This window comes from Erpetoichthys calabaricus, chromosome 5 (genome assembly GCF_900747795.2).
Source record: "Erpetoichthys calabaricus chromosome 5, fErpCal1.3, whole genome shotgun sequence".
NCBI lineage: Eukaryota > Metazoa > Chordata > Cladistia > Polypteriformes > Polypteridae > Erpetoichthys > Erpetoichthys calabaricus.
The window spans coordinates 218266214-218284589 of NC_041398.2; the positions used below are offsets into that span (position 1 = coordinate 218266214).

At 35.0% G+C, this 18376-nt stretch overlaps 1 protein-coding gene across 10 annotated transcripts in view; it reads left to right on the forward strand.

The window, feature by feature from the left end:
- Positions 1-3520: 3520 nt before the first annotated feature.
- LOC114652251 (transcription factor 4-like) overlaps positions 3521-18376 on the forward strand; it is a 319999-nt gene continuing 305143 nt past the window's right edge. The window contains exons 1-5 of one of the 10 annotated variants that reach the window (XM_028802545.2): positions 3527-3655; positions 3751-3801; positions 6011-6102; positions 6364-6402; positions 7463-7535. In XM_028802545.2, coding sequence (XP_028658378.1) covers positions 6031-6102; positions 6364-6402; positions 7463-7535 — 184 coding nt within the window. In that variant the 5' untranslated portion in view covers positions 3527-3655; positions 3751-3801; positions 6011-6030. Of the gene's footprint in view, positions 3656-3750; positions 3802-4952; positions 5135-6000; positions 6103-6363; positions 6403-7462; positions 7536-18376 lie in introns of those variants that run through there. The other 9 variants (XM_028802536.2, XM_028802539.2, XM_028802537.2 and 6 more) reach the window with 9 other exon arrangements.

The window sequence follows — 18376 nt, forward strand, 5'->3', positions numbered from 1 at the left end:
GCACACACATTTACCACATATTTGTCACTAAAATATTTTCATATACCTAGGTAGCTTTCCACATCTTGCTTATGTATGGAGTTGTCCTATCATATGTAACTTCAATAAGGGATAATACTGTGGGTGAATGTGTGAATTGTTATTGAATTATATAGTGTAGTTACTGGTTATCAATTAATTAGTCAAGAGCCTTGTTTCAGACAAATTGGCAATAACTGTCTGCATCTTTCATTACTGAAGACAGGTGTATTTTTCCTCAAATAAATAACAAGTTACACCGCAGGTAGTCCTAACAGGCTTGATACTATTATAGAACTCAGTACTTACACTTTTATTTTAAATTAACATTATATGTAAGTACTATATTTCACACCTGTTAATAAACACCTACTAAAATTCACTTCACTTGTATTTTCTGCTGTTTGATGACAGCATGTTTGGATTCACAATGCTGTCCCAATGTTTTCTTGTATGCTATCTTATGTTGCTAATGTGGTGATGATTATTACTATAGACAGTATTGAAAATAAAATACAAAATAAAGTTGGACTAAGTAAACTGATATGGAGGGTATGTCTATGAAAGTATTAAGAAAAAATTCTATTATTAGGTAAACTGCATTATTTTTAGTTTGTTAATTTTACTCAATTTGCACTTCACATACGTAGCTGCAAAATCAATATGTACATTTATATACATGCTGTATGTACGTACACACAGTACAGTACAATAGAGTACATATATATATATACACATTCATACATCTAATGGTAGACATGATTTGTTCTGTATTTTGATCTTCACCTTCCATAATCATCAATGACTAGTATGCAATTTAGAATAAATCTGACTTTATGAATAAAGATTAGAAAGTTATAGCTCTTCCTAACAGTTACAACATTACACTATAGGTCTGATGTTTTTCAGTCAATGCATGTTATTAAAAAAATTATTCCATTTTCTAACTTGCTTATCCAATTCATGGTATCAAGAAGACAGGGACTAAACAAACAACAGCAGACACATGGTTGGAAGCAAACCAGGACGTTCCATAATAAATACAAAATTATGATTAATGTTATTTAAATAAAAATCTTAAATGTATTTTTTACGAGAAACTGAGTAAAAAATTAAACATCCATTATGTGATGCTATAACATTTAAATGCTTTAATTAGTCAGCCATTAGCGATGAATGGAAAAGACAGCCAATCAATCATTTAATCTTTAGTTTAAACAGCAGGTTGCAAAAAACACAGTCATGTACAAGTGCAAAGAAAAACAACACAAATAATCTTGAAAAGTCCCAATGAACACAAAAAGCAGTAATGGATAACAACATATACACTTAAAACAAATTTAAAGAGCATCAGTCCATTTAGTTTGGGAAACAACACAACAGGCCAAACCCACTTAAGTAGTCCTGAGAATGCAAAACATCTCATTTGAACCTATCCCTAGACACATATATTATTATTTATTTAGCAGACACCTTTATCCAAGGCAACTTATAAAACAAGTTATAATACATACAAGAATGAAGGTGTGGGTATCAAAGCAATAGAAGACAAGAGAAAAAATGGGCACAAGGGAGTAGAAATACTACATAATTATATCTGTAACTTGCAAAGACAAAAAAATGTATCTTAAAAGCTTTGTTAGTGCAACGGCAGGTATCTTGTAGGAGAAATGCTTATCAGATCTAATAAAATTGAATAAAAAGGTGTATTTCCAAAAGGCACCTAAACACAAGTAAATTGGGTTGATAGAGAGCATTATGCAGGTGCATATGTATAGGTATCCTTACAGAAATCACCCCGAGATTCAACAAAGGCATAAAAGTCAAAGTAGAAAGCCAAATTGCAAAGAATAACATTTAAATATTAGAACCTGTGGTATTTAAAACTTCTTATGATGGAAGAAATCAAAGCTAACAAAAAAAAGAAGGGGAATGGCACATTACCAACTACTACTCTAAATGTTCCTGTGATTTCTGTAGCTCATAGCAACACTGCTGTCAACACCCTTACACTTCTGCCACCCAAATCGCATCACCTTTATAACTCTGTTTTTCCATCTTCACATCAAAGCAGGAATGTGTGTGCATCACTCAAAACCACGTTCGTGAATCTTTGTTTGGCAGGAATCTGTGATTACAACATCACTTAAATGGTACTCAATGAATTACTGTAGATGCCCTCCTATGCTATATGTAGCTTGTGCTAGACGGTGTAATTATTATAGCATGAATGAATCTCTTGGGTGACACAGGCAAAAAAAATGCGCTTCCCGAGTCACCGTCACATAGGGTTTAATCCTGTTGTCACACTGTCATCATGTCCAACTGCACTATTCTTCGCAGTTAAGTCTGAACTTATCTTTAAGTGTGCTGACAGCAAACAACGAAAAGGCATGCAATCTGAGAAGCCCACACTTTTTACAGCACATTCTTGGAATGCTGCACATGCAATGAATGCATTACTAAAGGACTCAAGAGAATGGTGGGAAAATGTTGAATCTTCACAGTCAGTCAAGTGAATTCATCCCTGACAAGGTAGCAATCTGTCAGCAAAATCATACATAAATATGACTGATTAATAAAGGCCTGCTGCAGTTCAGAAAAAATAGGAAACTAGAACTCATTTCACAAACGGTTATTTGTATACAGATGACATGAGACTGCAAATGCCACTACTGAACAGATCAGACTTTCAGTTTTGACCGGGACCCCTTAAGGCTCTATTGCAACCATTTACATGTGCAAATGACTTCAATTATCATGTACGGTAAGTTTTAGATAAAGATTATTAGACACTCGATAGGCTGATTTCTTCCAAAACAATTTACTCTCCGGTGAAAACTGTTAGGTGGCAACCTTGGGTTTCCTTCTGTTGAAAATCTATCAAGTGCTGGCCACGAAACAAGTCTTCTCCCACTGGGGTAACGCCGTAATGTCAGCGGATTCGCGGGTTTTCCTCATTCAAAACCTGTCAGTGGCAGATGGTGCGTATCTTTGATTTCATCCCGACCTCACGAGGTGCAGCGTCTCGCCTAATTTCGGAGGAGGGGGCAATGCTGCTCAAATCGCTCGCAAAGAGGGTGCGAGTGAGTGAGTGAGAGAGAGAGAGAAAAACAACCTCGGCACGCTGCATTCCTTTCTGCTTTCTAACACTGAATTAGTGCTCTCTAAGGACGCTTGTCCGTCGAAGAGACTTTCGAAATCAAAAGTAAAAGAAATAAAATGTTGCCTATTTTGAGTAAATGGGTTCCCTTTTAAAGAGATAAGGTGACGCCACTTCAAAAGTTTTAAAAATAAACCAAAATGCATTACTTATTACGATCTCCGCCTTTTCTTTAATTCGGCTCAGAACAACTACAAACCACTGTCGCTTCCATTCCTATACCCTGACCAATTAGGACCCTCAGGCACTTGTGAAGGACAGGCTTGAGGGGTGGGGGTGCAATTACGTCACAAGAACGTGACCCGGACTTGGAGGGTCACGTGCGTCCCGGATGTGGATGGGACATACTGCGTGCTTCTGTGAAACATGCTGGGGTAGTCAATAGAAAGTAAATGGGATATCCGAGAAGCAAAAATACAACCAAAACATCGGGAAACACCTGGATTTACAGTTGCGTTTTGCCAGAATCAGCTTGTAATCATGTTTTTTAAATAGAAATATATATATGTTTATTTATATTAGGGCTTCGGAAATATTTTAATGCTTTAAGAATATTATTTATATTTTAGTGTACAGTACAGTGCTTAGAAGAGTGGCTTGTCGGGGATAAACGGATCAAGGTAAAGCGATTTCTTCGCCAATGCACTTTTTGTTATTGTTTTTGTGTATTTAAAAAGAGATCTATTCTGCAGTTGCTGGTTTTCATTTGGATTTCCAGATTCATTTGGCATCTACGGCGCGGAACTTTATAAACTTTCCGGTCTGCTGCATAACCGTTATTTTTCTTTAACTTCAAAAGTGACATTTCATAGATTTCGTTTGCATGGAGATTGTGCATTTTTGCTCTATTGGTGCTAAATTATTAAGCTCCTAAATTGAAAATAATGTGTTTCCTATATGCACAAAGTAGCCGATCTTGGAACTGGTAGAATGTCGGATGCTGCGATAATCAAGAAATATACTCATTTTAAATAATGTTTAATGTTAACGGCGAAGAAAGTATGAGCTGCTGGTGTTTTGTTTTGCTGCCGGCTGCGTGTGTAAAAAAAACAAAAAAAAAAAACTCCCAAGTCTGTCCGCCTTTACGAGCGCACGTGCGCTTCTTAATGGTCTTGATCTGTGCGTGCATGTACATACAGTACTATTTTATATGCCTGTTTAGGTTAAAACATTATTAATAAAATTGCATTGTAAAGAAAACGTGCTGTTAGAACGCTTGATCTTCACTTTTTATATAACGACGTGAATCATCACACTACGATTTACAGATCACCTTAAATAGCTTTATGCAGTACAGGACCAAACAATGCCAAACACCAATACAAGTCGAAACAAGACTGCGTGTAGGTCGCCGTAGTTATTTACCTTCAGTATTCCATTCCTCCATCTCCACTCAAAAGTGAAAAACAGAAGCACAAAAATGACCGATATTTAATTGGGAATTGTAGAAACTGGATGAGTGTGCCGAATCAGTGAGGATGTCATCTGTCTACATGGCTTATGAAATTCATTCTTGGTGGACTGTCACCTTTTAATATGACGAAAACATTTGCACTTTTTTTTAACCCATATAGTTTTGAAGGACGCAGACATTAACTTGTAAATGATTATTGTTGTTATTCTACTGTTCCTAATCCAGCCAGATGGTTTGCTTTTATGGATTTTTCCCCATTACTTTCAAACAAACCGACAGCGTCTTCAAAGCGCAGCTCGTGCGATCGTCTGCTGTTTTTGAGTGACATGCGTTTTCTTCCTCTTATTATCGTGCCGTTGGCTGCTGAGGCGCGCCGGGTCTGACTTGATGCTGAATTTCGAGTTGAGAACTTCTTGCTTTCACCCGAAACAAGTACCTCGACGGGAATCACAATTTTAAGGATTCTGCGGTTGTCTGCGGCGGCGAAGAGAGGCATTGTTACCGGGTTGTTTGAGAGTACGAATCCGTTTGTATGAAAGGTACTGCTTGACAACTGTCCTTACTTGTTCTGTTTATAGGGGGCACGCAGAAGAGTTTAAAATGAGAGGTGGGGGGAAAAAAGGCCTTCTTGAACCGGGGATCTAAATCGCCCATCAGGGAGCTTTTGATTAATACAAATGGGAGGGGGCGGTTTAGGGTAGAGGAAGACAGTCACTGACACATTGCCAGCCCTTTATCCTCTTGGACACCACTGTATGTATCACTTTTCTTTATTCACTTTCCCCAAAAAATGCATTGGTGCGCATTATGCATTCTTCATCTGGGACCACGATCTTGTCACTTTTTCACTTAAACGCTTTAGTGCACGTGCTCGCTTCTCTTTATCTACCCTCCCGACATTGCTTGCACTTTCTTCTGTTATTTGTCCATTAAAAATTTTCGTTCAATTACGTATTCGGTTTTGTTAGCAACCACAGCAAGACTTTGAGATCAAGCTGGAAAAGAGCTGGGTCGTACAAAGGGGTGTTTTGTTACCTTGTTTCGTTCCCTTTTCCCGCAAAACGTTACTTTTGTTTCTATTCCTTCGGTGCGAACCTCCTGTTGCATAATGATGCTTTGAAAAGCACTGAATCGGGTGAGGGTGGCAGTTTGTTTGTTTTTTTTTTTTTTTTGCCTGTTAATTTTTATTTTTCATATTATCACAATGCAAAGCGGAATCATCTGACTCCAGGACATCTTGTGGATTTTGAGAAACATCTCAAACAGTGATTTGATTTTTTTTTTTACGCGCCCCCTCCTTCTTCGTTCACTACCACCCCCTCCTCCCCCACCTACTCCTCCTCCTCCTCCTTCTCTTCGGCAAGTCAGTGCGGGACCCGGTGGCTTCTGATCGCGATTTGTTTCCATGTTTTTAGGTTTGTGCGATTTTGCTAAAATGCATCATCAACAGCGAATGGCTGCCTTAGGGACAGACAAAGAACTGAGCGATTTACTAGATTTCAGTGCGGTAAGTACATTTTACCAGCTGTTAATATTGTGCAAAGAATTCGCTAGATATACGTGCAGTGTCTAGTAAAATGTAATGTTTGTTGTTTCATTTTCTATTTACTTGAGGTAAAGAATAAAATATGGGTAGTATTTCTGCACGTATTGCTATGTACTGTGTTTTAATTTGTATGTAGGAAGTACTAAAATAATGTAGATTTAAAAATGAAACAATTTTTCCAAAAAGAAATGATATTGCCTTAGTAATTTTGTTGTCTTATAGATGAGAAACAGCGATTTGAAAATGTTCCCAACATCAATGGTAGTATATCTCACTTTTAAGTATTTTTTTTCTTGTTTTGTTCTTCTTTTGTCGTTCCTGCAGATTTTTCAATACAAGTGTAGTAGACATCTGTAACAGTACACTTTTTTTGTTTTAATTGGCACATTTTTAACGTATAAAAGCGAAAGGTCTGTAGTAGTAAGGAAAGTAAAAAGTGTAGTATGTAGCAGTTAATGTTTGTTGTGGACAATCCTAAGGATTTCCTTTGTTCTGCTCCTTTTATCAATTTAATGTTTTTGGAGTTGTACAGAACATTTCTAGTCTGACATAAAATAAAGAGTTCTTGCAAATCCTCATTTCTCAATGTTGGATCCCAACCTGCTCAGGTGGGTTTGGAAAAGCAGGAGAGTTAAAGCAGTATTTGGAAACACTGGACAAGAACTGTCTTGTGAGAGACAGTTTTGGGAGTTAGGACAGGAAATGTCGCCTCTGGCCATGCTTTTGAAATCTATGTTTTTGGACAACTTTTCATGTGGGTGATTGTCATTCAGCATCCTGCATTAACTATAAGGATAAAATGAATAATTGCACCTCAAAAAGTTTATTTTGTAAAGTGCTGACTTAAGGAGAGGTGATTATATTTAACTGTTACTGTTAAACTCCTCATTCAGTGGATTTACATCTCCTTCATAATATAGTCCTTAGTTCTGTAGCTCAGTAGACCTGCCAGTCTGTTATGGATGACAGTTAATTCAGGCAGACTTTTTAATATGAAGGTTTCCATTATAGCTGCACATTATAAATCATGAAAAGAGTATTTGATTTAAAATTAAATGTGCATGTTGTTTTCTTTTCATAATGAATGTGTTTTGACCATTTTATGTGTGAGAGATATACACATATAGTATAAGTAGAAAACTCATTGTCACATATATGTTTGTGTTTTAGTATACACTTTTCTATTACATTTATATTGCTAAGTTGTAATACGTACTGTGTTTGAGTTCCTAAATGTTTTGCTTAGGAAGATTAAACTTGCAGTGGCCTACACGCGTGGGGGTTATTCCTTTGTTTTAACTTCAGCTTTGTTTTCTTTTAGATGTTTTCCCCCCCTGTAAGCAGTGGAAAAAATGGACCAACCTCACTTGGAAGTGGAAATTTCACAGGCACAAGTATGTAAATCTGAGCTTGAAGTGTGTGTGCGTGTGCATGTGTGTATGTTCGTGCCTTTGGAAACTTGGGGGAAAAACTGACACATTGGATACGAATTTGCTACCACTTTGTTTTCTGTTATATTGCATACTGAGCTTTCATTTGAATGCTACTGCTAATATATTCTTGAACAGGTTAATCGAAATTTTTTTTTCTGTGTTGTAGATAGTTCTAAGTTTAGTTTCTTGTTCTAAGTAATTTCAGTTTGTTTTTAGTAGTTGATTTGAAATTCATGGTTTGGTTTAGAATTGTCTGAAGAAGAAGAAATTCTATTGCGGCGTTGTAGATTTGGCTCTTGTTTCATTTGAAAATTTATTTTTTTGACAAAGGGAAAAAATCCATTCAGATTTATGATACATTTTTGATATGGTATTATTTGTTGTCATTTTAAAATTAACAGGGATGCTGAACAGATTGTGTAAAGATCCTGATGCAAATAAAATATACTTTCTCACACTCTGTGGGTGGGTGTGTATGTGTGTATGCGCTCATGATGGTAGTGGTGGGGGGGTTCTTTTATCTGTGCTCATTAGGTACAAAGATTGGTGTCAATGCAGTAATACAATGAGATTTTTTTTTCCCTAATAAACCTAACATCACAAATAAGAAAAAAAAAGACGAATACAGTTTAAGATCACTGTTCTTTAGCAGTGATAATGTGCAAAACACAAGGCAATAAAATCATTTTAGATTGTTGAATAATGAAACCCTGTGTTTCTGTTGGTGTGTTTATATTTTTGATCGGTCTTAATAGATTGTGTACAAGTGCAATTGGGGAACAAGTGCTTCAGCTGTATGCCTATTGGATGCATTGCACCAATTTGATTTATTTGTTGTTGAAATCTCTCAAAAAAAGTATTCAGCCTTGTCATATTTAGTTTACTGCTTTCTTAGTGAGCATTGCTTATTAATTCACTGTTGAGCATTGTATTTTAGGTCATATGTAAGTAAGAGCAATTTAATAGTATCTGACTTTATTTGGTCCATTTCAGTGGCGACAAATAGATGAACCTAAAATGCCGAGCTTCTTTTGCCTATTCATGCTTTGTAACTCTTGGATTTCATCAAGGACCTGCCCAATTCAACATAAAGGTTATAGAGAACCCATTAGTCTCATTATTTCGCATGTTGGTTTAACGTCAAGAACATTTAAAATATGTATAATTTTTACAGTCTTTCAGTTTATTTGTAAAATTAACAAAGGTCAAGGCAGTGTTTATCTTATTGAATTTTTTTTGACAGTAATTGGTTATTTTCACTACATTTTTTTTGGTTCAAATGAGGAGTATATCTGTGTACTTTAAACTTTAAAACAGTCCTGGACTATTATTTCTTTTTACCAAGAATACTTATAGTACAGAATTGAAAGTAAATAAGTAATCCTTTATATATTTTTGAAGAATCTAGAAAAATATTATTTTAGTTTGAATTTTTAAACTCTTTGTTGCGGAAAACAATTTATGAACAAATTTTACCCTAATTTTCTGTTTGAGGCATTTTTGAATGCTTAATTATTTTTGCAACTCCCCATCCCCCACAAACAAATAAAGGATTTTTGTTTAGAGTTGGTTCTTGTTAGTGGGCCTTGACGAAGCTTGCTTCATTAGGTGATGTCCTGGCACAATGTCAGGATTGAAGGTGCCAGCGGCAGTGTCTGGGCTCTTACCATAGCAACATACTGGATATTTGGGGATAAGCTGGCAAGCACCTTTTGCTTTTAATTTTTTTTTATTTTTATCATCATATCGTGTCATATAATATAATCTTTAAAGAATGATGAGTAATTGTTTTTGCCCTTTTCTGTTTATTTTTTTAATACAGTACATGCAAATACCCCACCAAATCAACTTAGTCTTATTTATAACTGTTTACTTCTGGTTTTCATCAAGAATGGATACATTACTGTCTCGAAGATAGACGATTGTCTAAGATAAGATCTAGCCTTTTGTGCATTATTGCTGCATTGATTATTCTGAGATTAATAAGATGTAGCTTGGCAAGGATTAGGAAAATGATAGAGAGGGAATGCAGAAGATCCAATTCAGTGCTACCATTTATAAACATAACATATCTTTTGATTTACTTGACATTGCCATGTCTTATTTCTTAGTACATTCCTGCACTAAAGGTTTTATGTGGTAGTTCTGTATCATGTGATTTGATAAAGGGAGGTAGAATTAGGAAACTGGAGTTCATTGTGGTGTTTTGTTTTTTTTTTTTTTTTTGGGGTGATCTGGGATTTAGAGAAGACTGACCCTGTTAAGTTTTTTTCAGAAAGGCCTTAATACTCTCCAAAGTTTTTTTTATTTTCACACATTCAAACCTCCATATAGCAATGCAGGCATGTGAACATTACAGGAATACTTATGAGACTGGTGACAAGTAATTATGTCTTTTTTTTAACCTTTTTGTAAGTCATTTTTGGTTTGATTATATTGCAGTTTAGATTTTCAATTCATTTTCCTGTGTTTTACTTATTTACTTTCATTTGGAACTTTGTTTATTTCTATCAGTTATTTATGAGTTGTAGAAAAACATATTTTTAAGTGTGTAATATATGGGGATGAAAGAATTCAGTGCTTTGGAATTAAAATTTAAATTGCCAATGTTTAAAATTCCTATTAAATGCTTTCCTGAGATTTGGCACGTTGTAGCAGCACTCTAAAAATCCCAAATGCATGTCAAATTAGTTAGGCAACATTCAGGAAAGATAGGAAGTGGTCCAAAGCTTTCTCAAAGTGTAGTCTTTTTTGAATCTTTGTAATATCTTTAAAAGGCATTACCAGTTTCTTTTCACAAGTACCAATTCTTCATAGTGCACTGAAAACCTGTGCCCCTTGAATAATAATCTGCAAGCTCAAGCTTAAGGCCATCTGCTGCAGGCTCATGCAAGGACATAAAGAGTTTATTGGAGGTTGAATGTGGGGTTGTTGTGTTTGCATGTAGGTTGCTTATTCTTTCTAGAGTTTGGATAGAATACTTCCTTCACTTTTGCATGATCACTAAAAGGACGGGGCATCCGGAAGCAGCTGACTCGCTGGCTGTAAGGTGATTTTGCTGACTGACACCTTTCTGGCAGCACTAGATTTGGCCTTCGGGGTGGTTTCCTTTGGAAGATATCATATTGGTGGGCTATGCATATTTCCGTATTATTATCTCTCTCTCTATAGGCATAGTTATGTCTCATTGCATGTGTATGTGTGTTGATACGTATACAACATCATATAACACGCTTATTTTTTTGGATATAATTATAATTATTAATTTTTACATGGAAGCTTGGTTTTACAAACGTTACAATGGCAATAAGTAACTTTTTGGTGCAGCTTTACTTTATATGTGTGTATGTTTGGGTTTATATAGTACTAAGTAAACAAGCAGCTAAATTTAAAAATACAAAAAATAATAGGAAAGATAAGATGGATAAACTTATCCATTTAAAATTTTTGCTGTCTTTGAAACTGCACTGGTGAATTTTCATTGTATTTTCGCAAAATGATGCACATTTCAATCAGATGCTGGCTCATTATGTAATAGTTTTTAAAAGTCTTTGGGAGGTGTTTATATGCACATGTAGTATTTAGCATATGCATTTTGAAACATTACAAACATTTTCACTGCTACCCAGTGCTGCTTTTTTTTTTGGTTTGATAAAGGGTACAGTAAAACAGTGCTTTTCTAACATTTGATAGTCTGACCTCATGAGCATCAGCTGTTTCCTTCAGGTTATTCGTAAACTAACATTTTTTTCCCCTATGTCTTTTGTTTGATGCTAGGTTGCTTCTTTTTTGTGTGTCAGAGCAGAAAATATAATTTACTAGCAAATCATTTAGGTGACCCTCACTTTGCACTTTGTTTCTGCTAGCCATGTTATTGAATCATTGGTTGCTATTGTGAGGCTTGATATGTGACATCCTGTTACAGTTTAAAAAAAACATGGAATAATCTCTTTGTGGCATCAGTACATTTGTCAAAAAGTGAATTATTTTTTATCTGAATGTGATTTATAGACAATAATGCCTTTGATAACATGTCTAAATTTTCGATTGTTGGCAGGAAAATGGATCTGTAGTGCAATGTCTTAGATGAAAAATTGTTTATTTTGAAAAGTAAATTGTAAAAGATGTCTGAGAGAACTCATGTGTTGAACAGTGCACAGGTTTTTGACATTTTTTTTACCTCACATTTTCACTGAGATGGTTTTATTAGTAATGGAATGTGTACATTTAGGAGCTGCTACAAGCGTTACTTTTACGTCCACGTTTTGCTGTATTTGTTTCTCCTGCATCTCTTGAGGGAGACGACTGAAACCTGAGCCTTTGTCAGGACATTCCCATGGAACAGTTCTCACATGAAAGGCTTTTGTCAATCCCCAGCATAGAAACTGCAAGTTTATTTGATGTTTGCAGGTGTTCAACAGAGAACATTAAAACAAACCAAGGCATTTAGTCCCTTTAGCTTCAGCAGCGGGCTGTTGGGGTGGGATACTTTTTTTTTTTTCATGGCAGTGATGAAACCCGTCTTGCAGTTTTCTTTGGAGATCAAAGCTATGATTATAGTGCAGGAGCAAGTCTGTAGTTAATGTGAAAAGCAGGCCACAAGGTGCACCATGTGGCTTGTAAATGTTTATTGGGTGTTTCTGTTGTGACACTATAGATAAGTATGTAAATTTATGTGTGTTTTTAACGTGGTGCATAGTTTTGAATTCTGTCCTTATAGGAGACCAACTATTTTATTTTTATTGTTTAGACTTTTAATTCTTCTTATTGTTATTCTGCCATAATTATTGAAAATTTATGCAGTTAAATAAAGTTCCCTAATCATGTAGACTTCATGGTTTGTCTCACTCTGACTATTTTCTTTATGAACTTATTGTGAATGCATTACTACTGCATATGCTTTCCTCACTTGAAATTTTGTAGGGGTGATTAATAGATTGTGGCATGTTTGGGCATTGTATAAAAGTAAAAAAATGTGCAGAATGACTTTTGTTTTTTTTTTTTTTTTTTGGCGAGGCAGGTGCAAGGTATATCCGTGCCTTACGTTTCCACTAGGTGCACAAATTGAATTCAGCTGGGCTGTAATAAGCATTAAGTGTTGTTGAAGTAACCCAAACTTTTTTTTTTTAAATTTTATTTAAAAACTTAACAACTTTAACTAGCTGAGGTGATAATACCTTAGCTTTCACACAGGCACTCCCCCAGTGATACTTAATCGCTGCACTTGGCACATTTCTGCCATGTGCAAACACAATTTAGCAGTTGCTACCTTTGCTAAAATGCCAAGTATGGTATTCAAATATTTAATTTGCTTAGTTTAAATCACTATTTTTATTCTTGTAAATGCAAAATGCTCTTTATTTGTACTCTTTTTCCTGCTAGTGCTATCTACTTTCATAATTCTGCTAGAAGAAGGAAGCAAATCAAAATCATCCTTTTGGACGGCATTGAGAAGGTGGGCCAGGAAACATGAAATAGGAGTTGTAGGCACTGCTTCATTGGATATTTTTGGGTAAAAGCAACGTAGCAGTTTAATTTTTAGTTCTTTCAGATACTATAGTTAAAATGGTTTCCGAATGTTTTATTTTAACATTAATTTTCTTGCATCTGTGTTATTTTCTTCAGTTACAGAAGTGAAGTATAAACCCAGAGCTAATCTTACAGTGAAACTCTTAAAACAGTTTAAACATTGGTTTTCTGTGTCACTTCTCGTAGAAATGCAAGGCATTGGCATTTAGAGCAAATTAAATAAGGAAAATAATTGAAATAGTTTGTTGCATGATTTGTGTTTGACAAGCTGTGACAGATTCAATGGAAGCTTAATTTAAAAAAAAAAAAAAAAAAAAAAAGCCTGAACGCTCTTAATTGGTAGGAGAAGAAAGGATCCCTTAATTTTTTTGTTTGCATTACCCCTATAAATGCCTAAAAAATTGTTTTTGGTAGTCTTTAGAACATTACACAATGCAGGCCTATCAAGCAACTTAATATACTGTAAAAATAGTGTAATTATAGCTACATTTTGTCTGTGCTTTCCATCATTTGTTTTTATATGAACTTAATAAATTATAAATTGTTGTATACTTTACCCTATCCTGGCAATGATGAGAACAAGACAGAAGATAGGACCTATGGCTAGTCTCATCTTATACACAAACCTTGGCCCAATTTGGAGATACCACCTTATTAGATTTGCGCTCTTCATGAATTCATGTTTATTGATTCATACAAAAACTATAGGCATTCATTTTTTATTAATTTTGTATATAGTTTACCTCACACACAATTAATTTGCCATTATTCCTTTAGCATTTACAGTTGCATCATGGTGCTAAGAATTTGATTTTTGAAAACTGCAACATGTATCTGCCTTTGAATTCTCGCATCAGTATTTGTTGCTCACTGACAGCATAGCCCCTTAGATGCTCTTTTTCCAGAGCATGTTCATGTGGGCGTATGTGTACAGTGATGATATTTCATAGGATGGCTGCTCATATTACACCCATTTTTGCCAAATGCTTTCTTGTTAGCTCCTCTACTAAAGTGTGTGATAACTTGTGTGAGGTCTGGTGTTTTAAAGAATCCCAGTTTAGCTGTCTGATTCCCCTTGTGTGTAGCTTTCTACCAATCATTTCTTGTGACCTTCTTGTGTTGCGTTGCTTGGATAAGATGTGATATTTAAGGTTTTGTTGCTGGCGAGAAGTAGAAGTTGTTGGCGTGGAGTTCACACTCTCTTATCTGCAAATAGTACAAGCTAGTGAGGGCTGTCATGATTTGGCCATTTATGTTCCTGAAAGCTGATGTACAACTTCAAAGCTGTTATGTATTTGCTACTCTAAATATTGTTTTTCAAAGTATTAAAGATCATTCCAGTGTTCTAAGTTCTGCCCCCTACTACTCGCCCTATCAACTGTATCCTCTAGGTTATGAATTCTGTATCTTTTGCTTTGTTCCACCTGTAACTTCTAATCTTCAGGCTGCTATACACAACCTTTTTCTTTGTTGTGCAAAGATATCTCTTTCCAGGCAGGTGAATCTATTAAATGGAGTCACTGGTAGGCTCTTAACTTGTTTTTTTGCTTGTTTTGTGTTGCCTGCCAAATTTCCTGTATTAGTCTGTATAGTGAGTGAGTTTCTGTCAGCATTTTAGAATCATTAATCTAACTTGTATAGGAATTTTGCATATTATTGTTTTCTGAAAAATTATGTCTTAAGAATTGTTTAAGTCATGTGAAAACATAAACTGATACATTGTCTGTGGGTAGAAAACGTGTCTGTGTGTAAGTTGGAGAGTGTAGCCTAGACACTGTCTTGCTTTATTGAAGCTAAATCTGACAACTTGACTTTTGTCTATGTACATAATGTATGTATATGTATTTGCATGATATATATGTATGTGTATGTGTGTGTGTGTGTGTGTGTGTGTGTGTGTGTGTGTTTGGGTGTATGTAAATTTATATATGTATTCACTATAAAGATGAATATTACCGTTCATCCTCCCATTTCCTAAATCTTCTTTTTCCAATTTCAGGTTTCTGGATGTAGTTAAATAATAACATAATATTCTGCAACCTGATTAAGTCAATTCAGGGTTGAAGAGTATTCAAGTAATAGTAAAAAGATAATTTAATTTTAACTTTTATGAATGTTTTATGCTGGTTGCCAGTCATATATCTTAATGCAGTTACAATAGTGAAGGATAGTGTTGACTTATTTCAATGACTGTATTCAAATTGATTGTGCTTTTAAGTTCTTTTATTTTTAAAGTACAACTTATAGTTTAGTTTAATCTTTTTTCAACATGTAATTTTAAAGAGAAGCCTGTCTAAGTGTGTTTACTCAGTAAATGTTTGAAAAAGTCTGTCTTGCACCAGTGCTTACAGCAAACTATCGACATTTATGCTGTTTTGTCTTTGTATTAGGTCTATGCTTTATGCATAGTTCTTATTTCAGATGGAAGGTGTTGTTGAAGGTGCGACAATGAAAGGATGCTTGTAAAGATTATAATTGGAAAAATTAAAAACTCTTAATACTGAGTTCAAAGGAATACTTCACTGAGGATTAGGGCAATTAGTGTAGATTGAGGTCCCAGCCCATCAGAAATCAAAAGCTTAGTTATTGAGAGCAATGTGCTGGCAAAGACTAAAAAAATGAAACAGTAGAAGAAACTGAAGAGCATTTTCATTCTCAAGGAAATAGGGCACTTCACCAGTTATCGCATGCCACCTAAACATGCTGCTGCATGGACACAACTGGCCACAACACAACAGTTACTCAAGTTAAAAACCTAAGAAATTTACTTATTGTATTATGTTTGGGGCTATCATTTCTTTTTTTTTTTTTGTTTTAGTGTAGTAGTAGTTTACAGTGTAGCTGCATAGTTTGCTTGCCCCTTTAGTTTTTGTGTAGTCCTCTAAATCCATACATCCAAACATTCATTTTATTTAATCTTTTGGTACAGACTTTACCTGCAGTTTTGGGCATATGTCTCACCAAGGTTGATTCCTAACAAGTAGTCAAATTTTGAAATTTCAAATGCAATACTAGAGCTATATTTACTGTGCTACTTTAAATCAAGACTGCTGTTGATGCACCTTTCCCTATGAATCTTTTTTTGTCTGTTTTGAGTTCCTGCATCCTGAAGTCCTTTTTATTAAGAAGGTTGGTAGAAGTTGGGTTTGATTTTTGCACATTTCAGTATAGAAAGTTTCAAGTACTGTGTCATTTTTCATGTATAACAGAATAAGTGATACTTTTTGGCAAGTTGTAACAGAAAAGTGCCTGAATTTTCATGAATGTAACAGTTGGAAGGTGTTGACACTGTCTCAGGCCTTTATTTCTCAGCTTTGTATGTTAGTTGTTCAGGAAATGGCATGCAAAAAGTTGATAATAAAAAAAACTAAATGCTTTTCTGTGATCTTTTTTTTTTTTTTGTTCTCTAAACTGAATGATTACTTAATGCATTTTGTAAGTGTATTTTGCATTTGGAAGAAATATTAGATGCAACACGTAGCAGTACATTTTGCATGATATTTGAAGGAGATTATGTACCTGGATTTGATCAATAGAGAGAGATGGGAATACTTGTTTACTGGCTGATTATTTTGTTAAGATTATCACCTACTATAGATTGTTCCCAAATGTCAACATTATGTTTTTCCTTAGTTTTGATTGTAGCTAACTGTTTAGTAGAACATTTTGGCAGATGTTTGCAGACCCACCAGTCATGTCTGTCTTTAGGGTAAATCATTAGAGCTATCGTACATTTTAATATTTTCATGATTTTGTGATGACAGTGTTATGACAGATGGATCCATTCCCGCCGTTTCCGGAACACTGAAACCTTTGTTAGAAAGATTCACCAAGATAAGTTTTTCATTCTGTAGAATTCATACTGTTTTGACAGGACAGTTTCCAAACTTTTTTGCCAGTGATATCTGAAGCATAGCCATCACTAGTCCATGTTATGAGAACAGAAATTTACATTTAAAGTGATTTTGATTCTGCTGAGAAGTGTGTTTGTGTATATGTATATATGTTTTTGTGTGTGTATATATTCAGTATTTATATATTGAACATTTTATTTATATATAATATATGTGTGTGTGTGTATGTATGTATATACTGTATTTTTATTTTTTTTTTTATTTTTTTTGCACTTTGTTATTATTTATCATTGGAATGATCCTGAAAAAAGGAAACGACTTTATCAAATATGTGATCTCTAGCAGTTCATTAAAACAGCCATATTGATTTTGTTTGATAATACTATAAAACATCCTTGCTTCTTTTGAATGAAGGTGGCATAGAGTGCATTGGTAGTACTGCTAAATTATAGCTATTGACTCCTAAATTTCAATTCTGGGCCTGTGCAGTGCTGGCATGCATTTTGCATGTTCCTCTTACAGTGACATTTACAAACTAAGGTAAATGGCAACCATGAATGAGTTGCAAGGTTGTGTATGTACTTTTCAAGTGAAAGCCTTGTTCAGGATTGGCTCCTCTGTTGCCAGGCTAGACTGTGTGTCTTTATAAATCTGTACTGGTTAAAGAATGGATAGTTAGATGGTTTGCCTTAGGCTATATTTGCACTACCACACGGATGTGACTTGATTCTGATTTTTACACATCTGGCACAGATCACTTTTTGGTGTGCGAGAGGTTGGGAGTATGCAGTGATTCAGCATGTCACCTCACTCACCACACGATGAACCACCTTAGTATCCCAAATTAGGACCTGAGCGCAGCTATGCAATGGGTAACACCTCAGTGTAAACAGCAAAAAAAACACAATTTGTATTTTTTTTCTTTTCAGAGATTAAATACAGGCTGCTTTCATATGTGGTATTGAATTCTGAGGTGTTTCCCCTAACCCTTATCCAATCTGATCTTTCTGGATTTCACTGAAAGATGTGGCTTCATTATGTTATTTTTGTTCTGCATGAGACATTTTAAAAGGAGAGAGAACAAGAGAGAAAAGTGTTGGTAACAACGATTAAACATATATTCAAATTTTGTTCATGTCATTTGAAAGCTCCTCAGCTATTGGAATAATCAAAGCACCTAACAAACTATAGTCTCACCACTCTTGAATCGTGTTGTATATCAAGTTTCTGTCCGAGTGAAAGTGGAGGAAATAATGATAGAAAGTACTAAAGCTTATAATATCATAAACTTTCTGTGCTGAAACAAAATATTTTGGAAATGATCTATGCTTCTAAAAACACATGGGGATCCATGTTGATATCCTACCTCCATCACTGCATCACAGCGTTCACACATTTGATTTAAGTTAAATGTGTGTG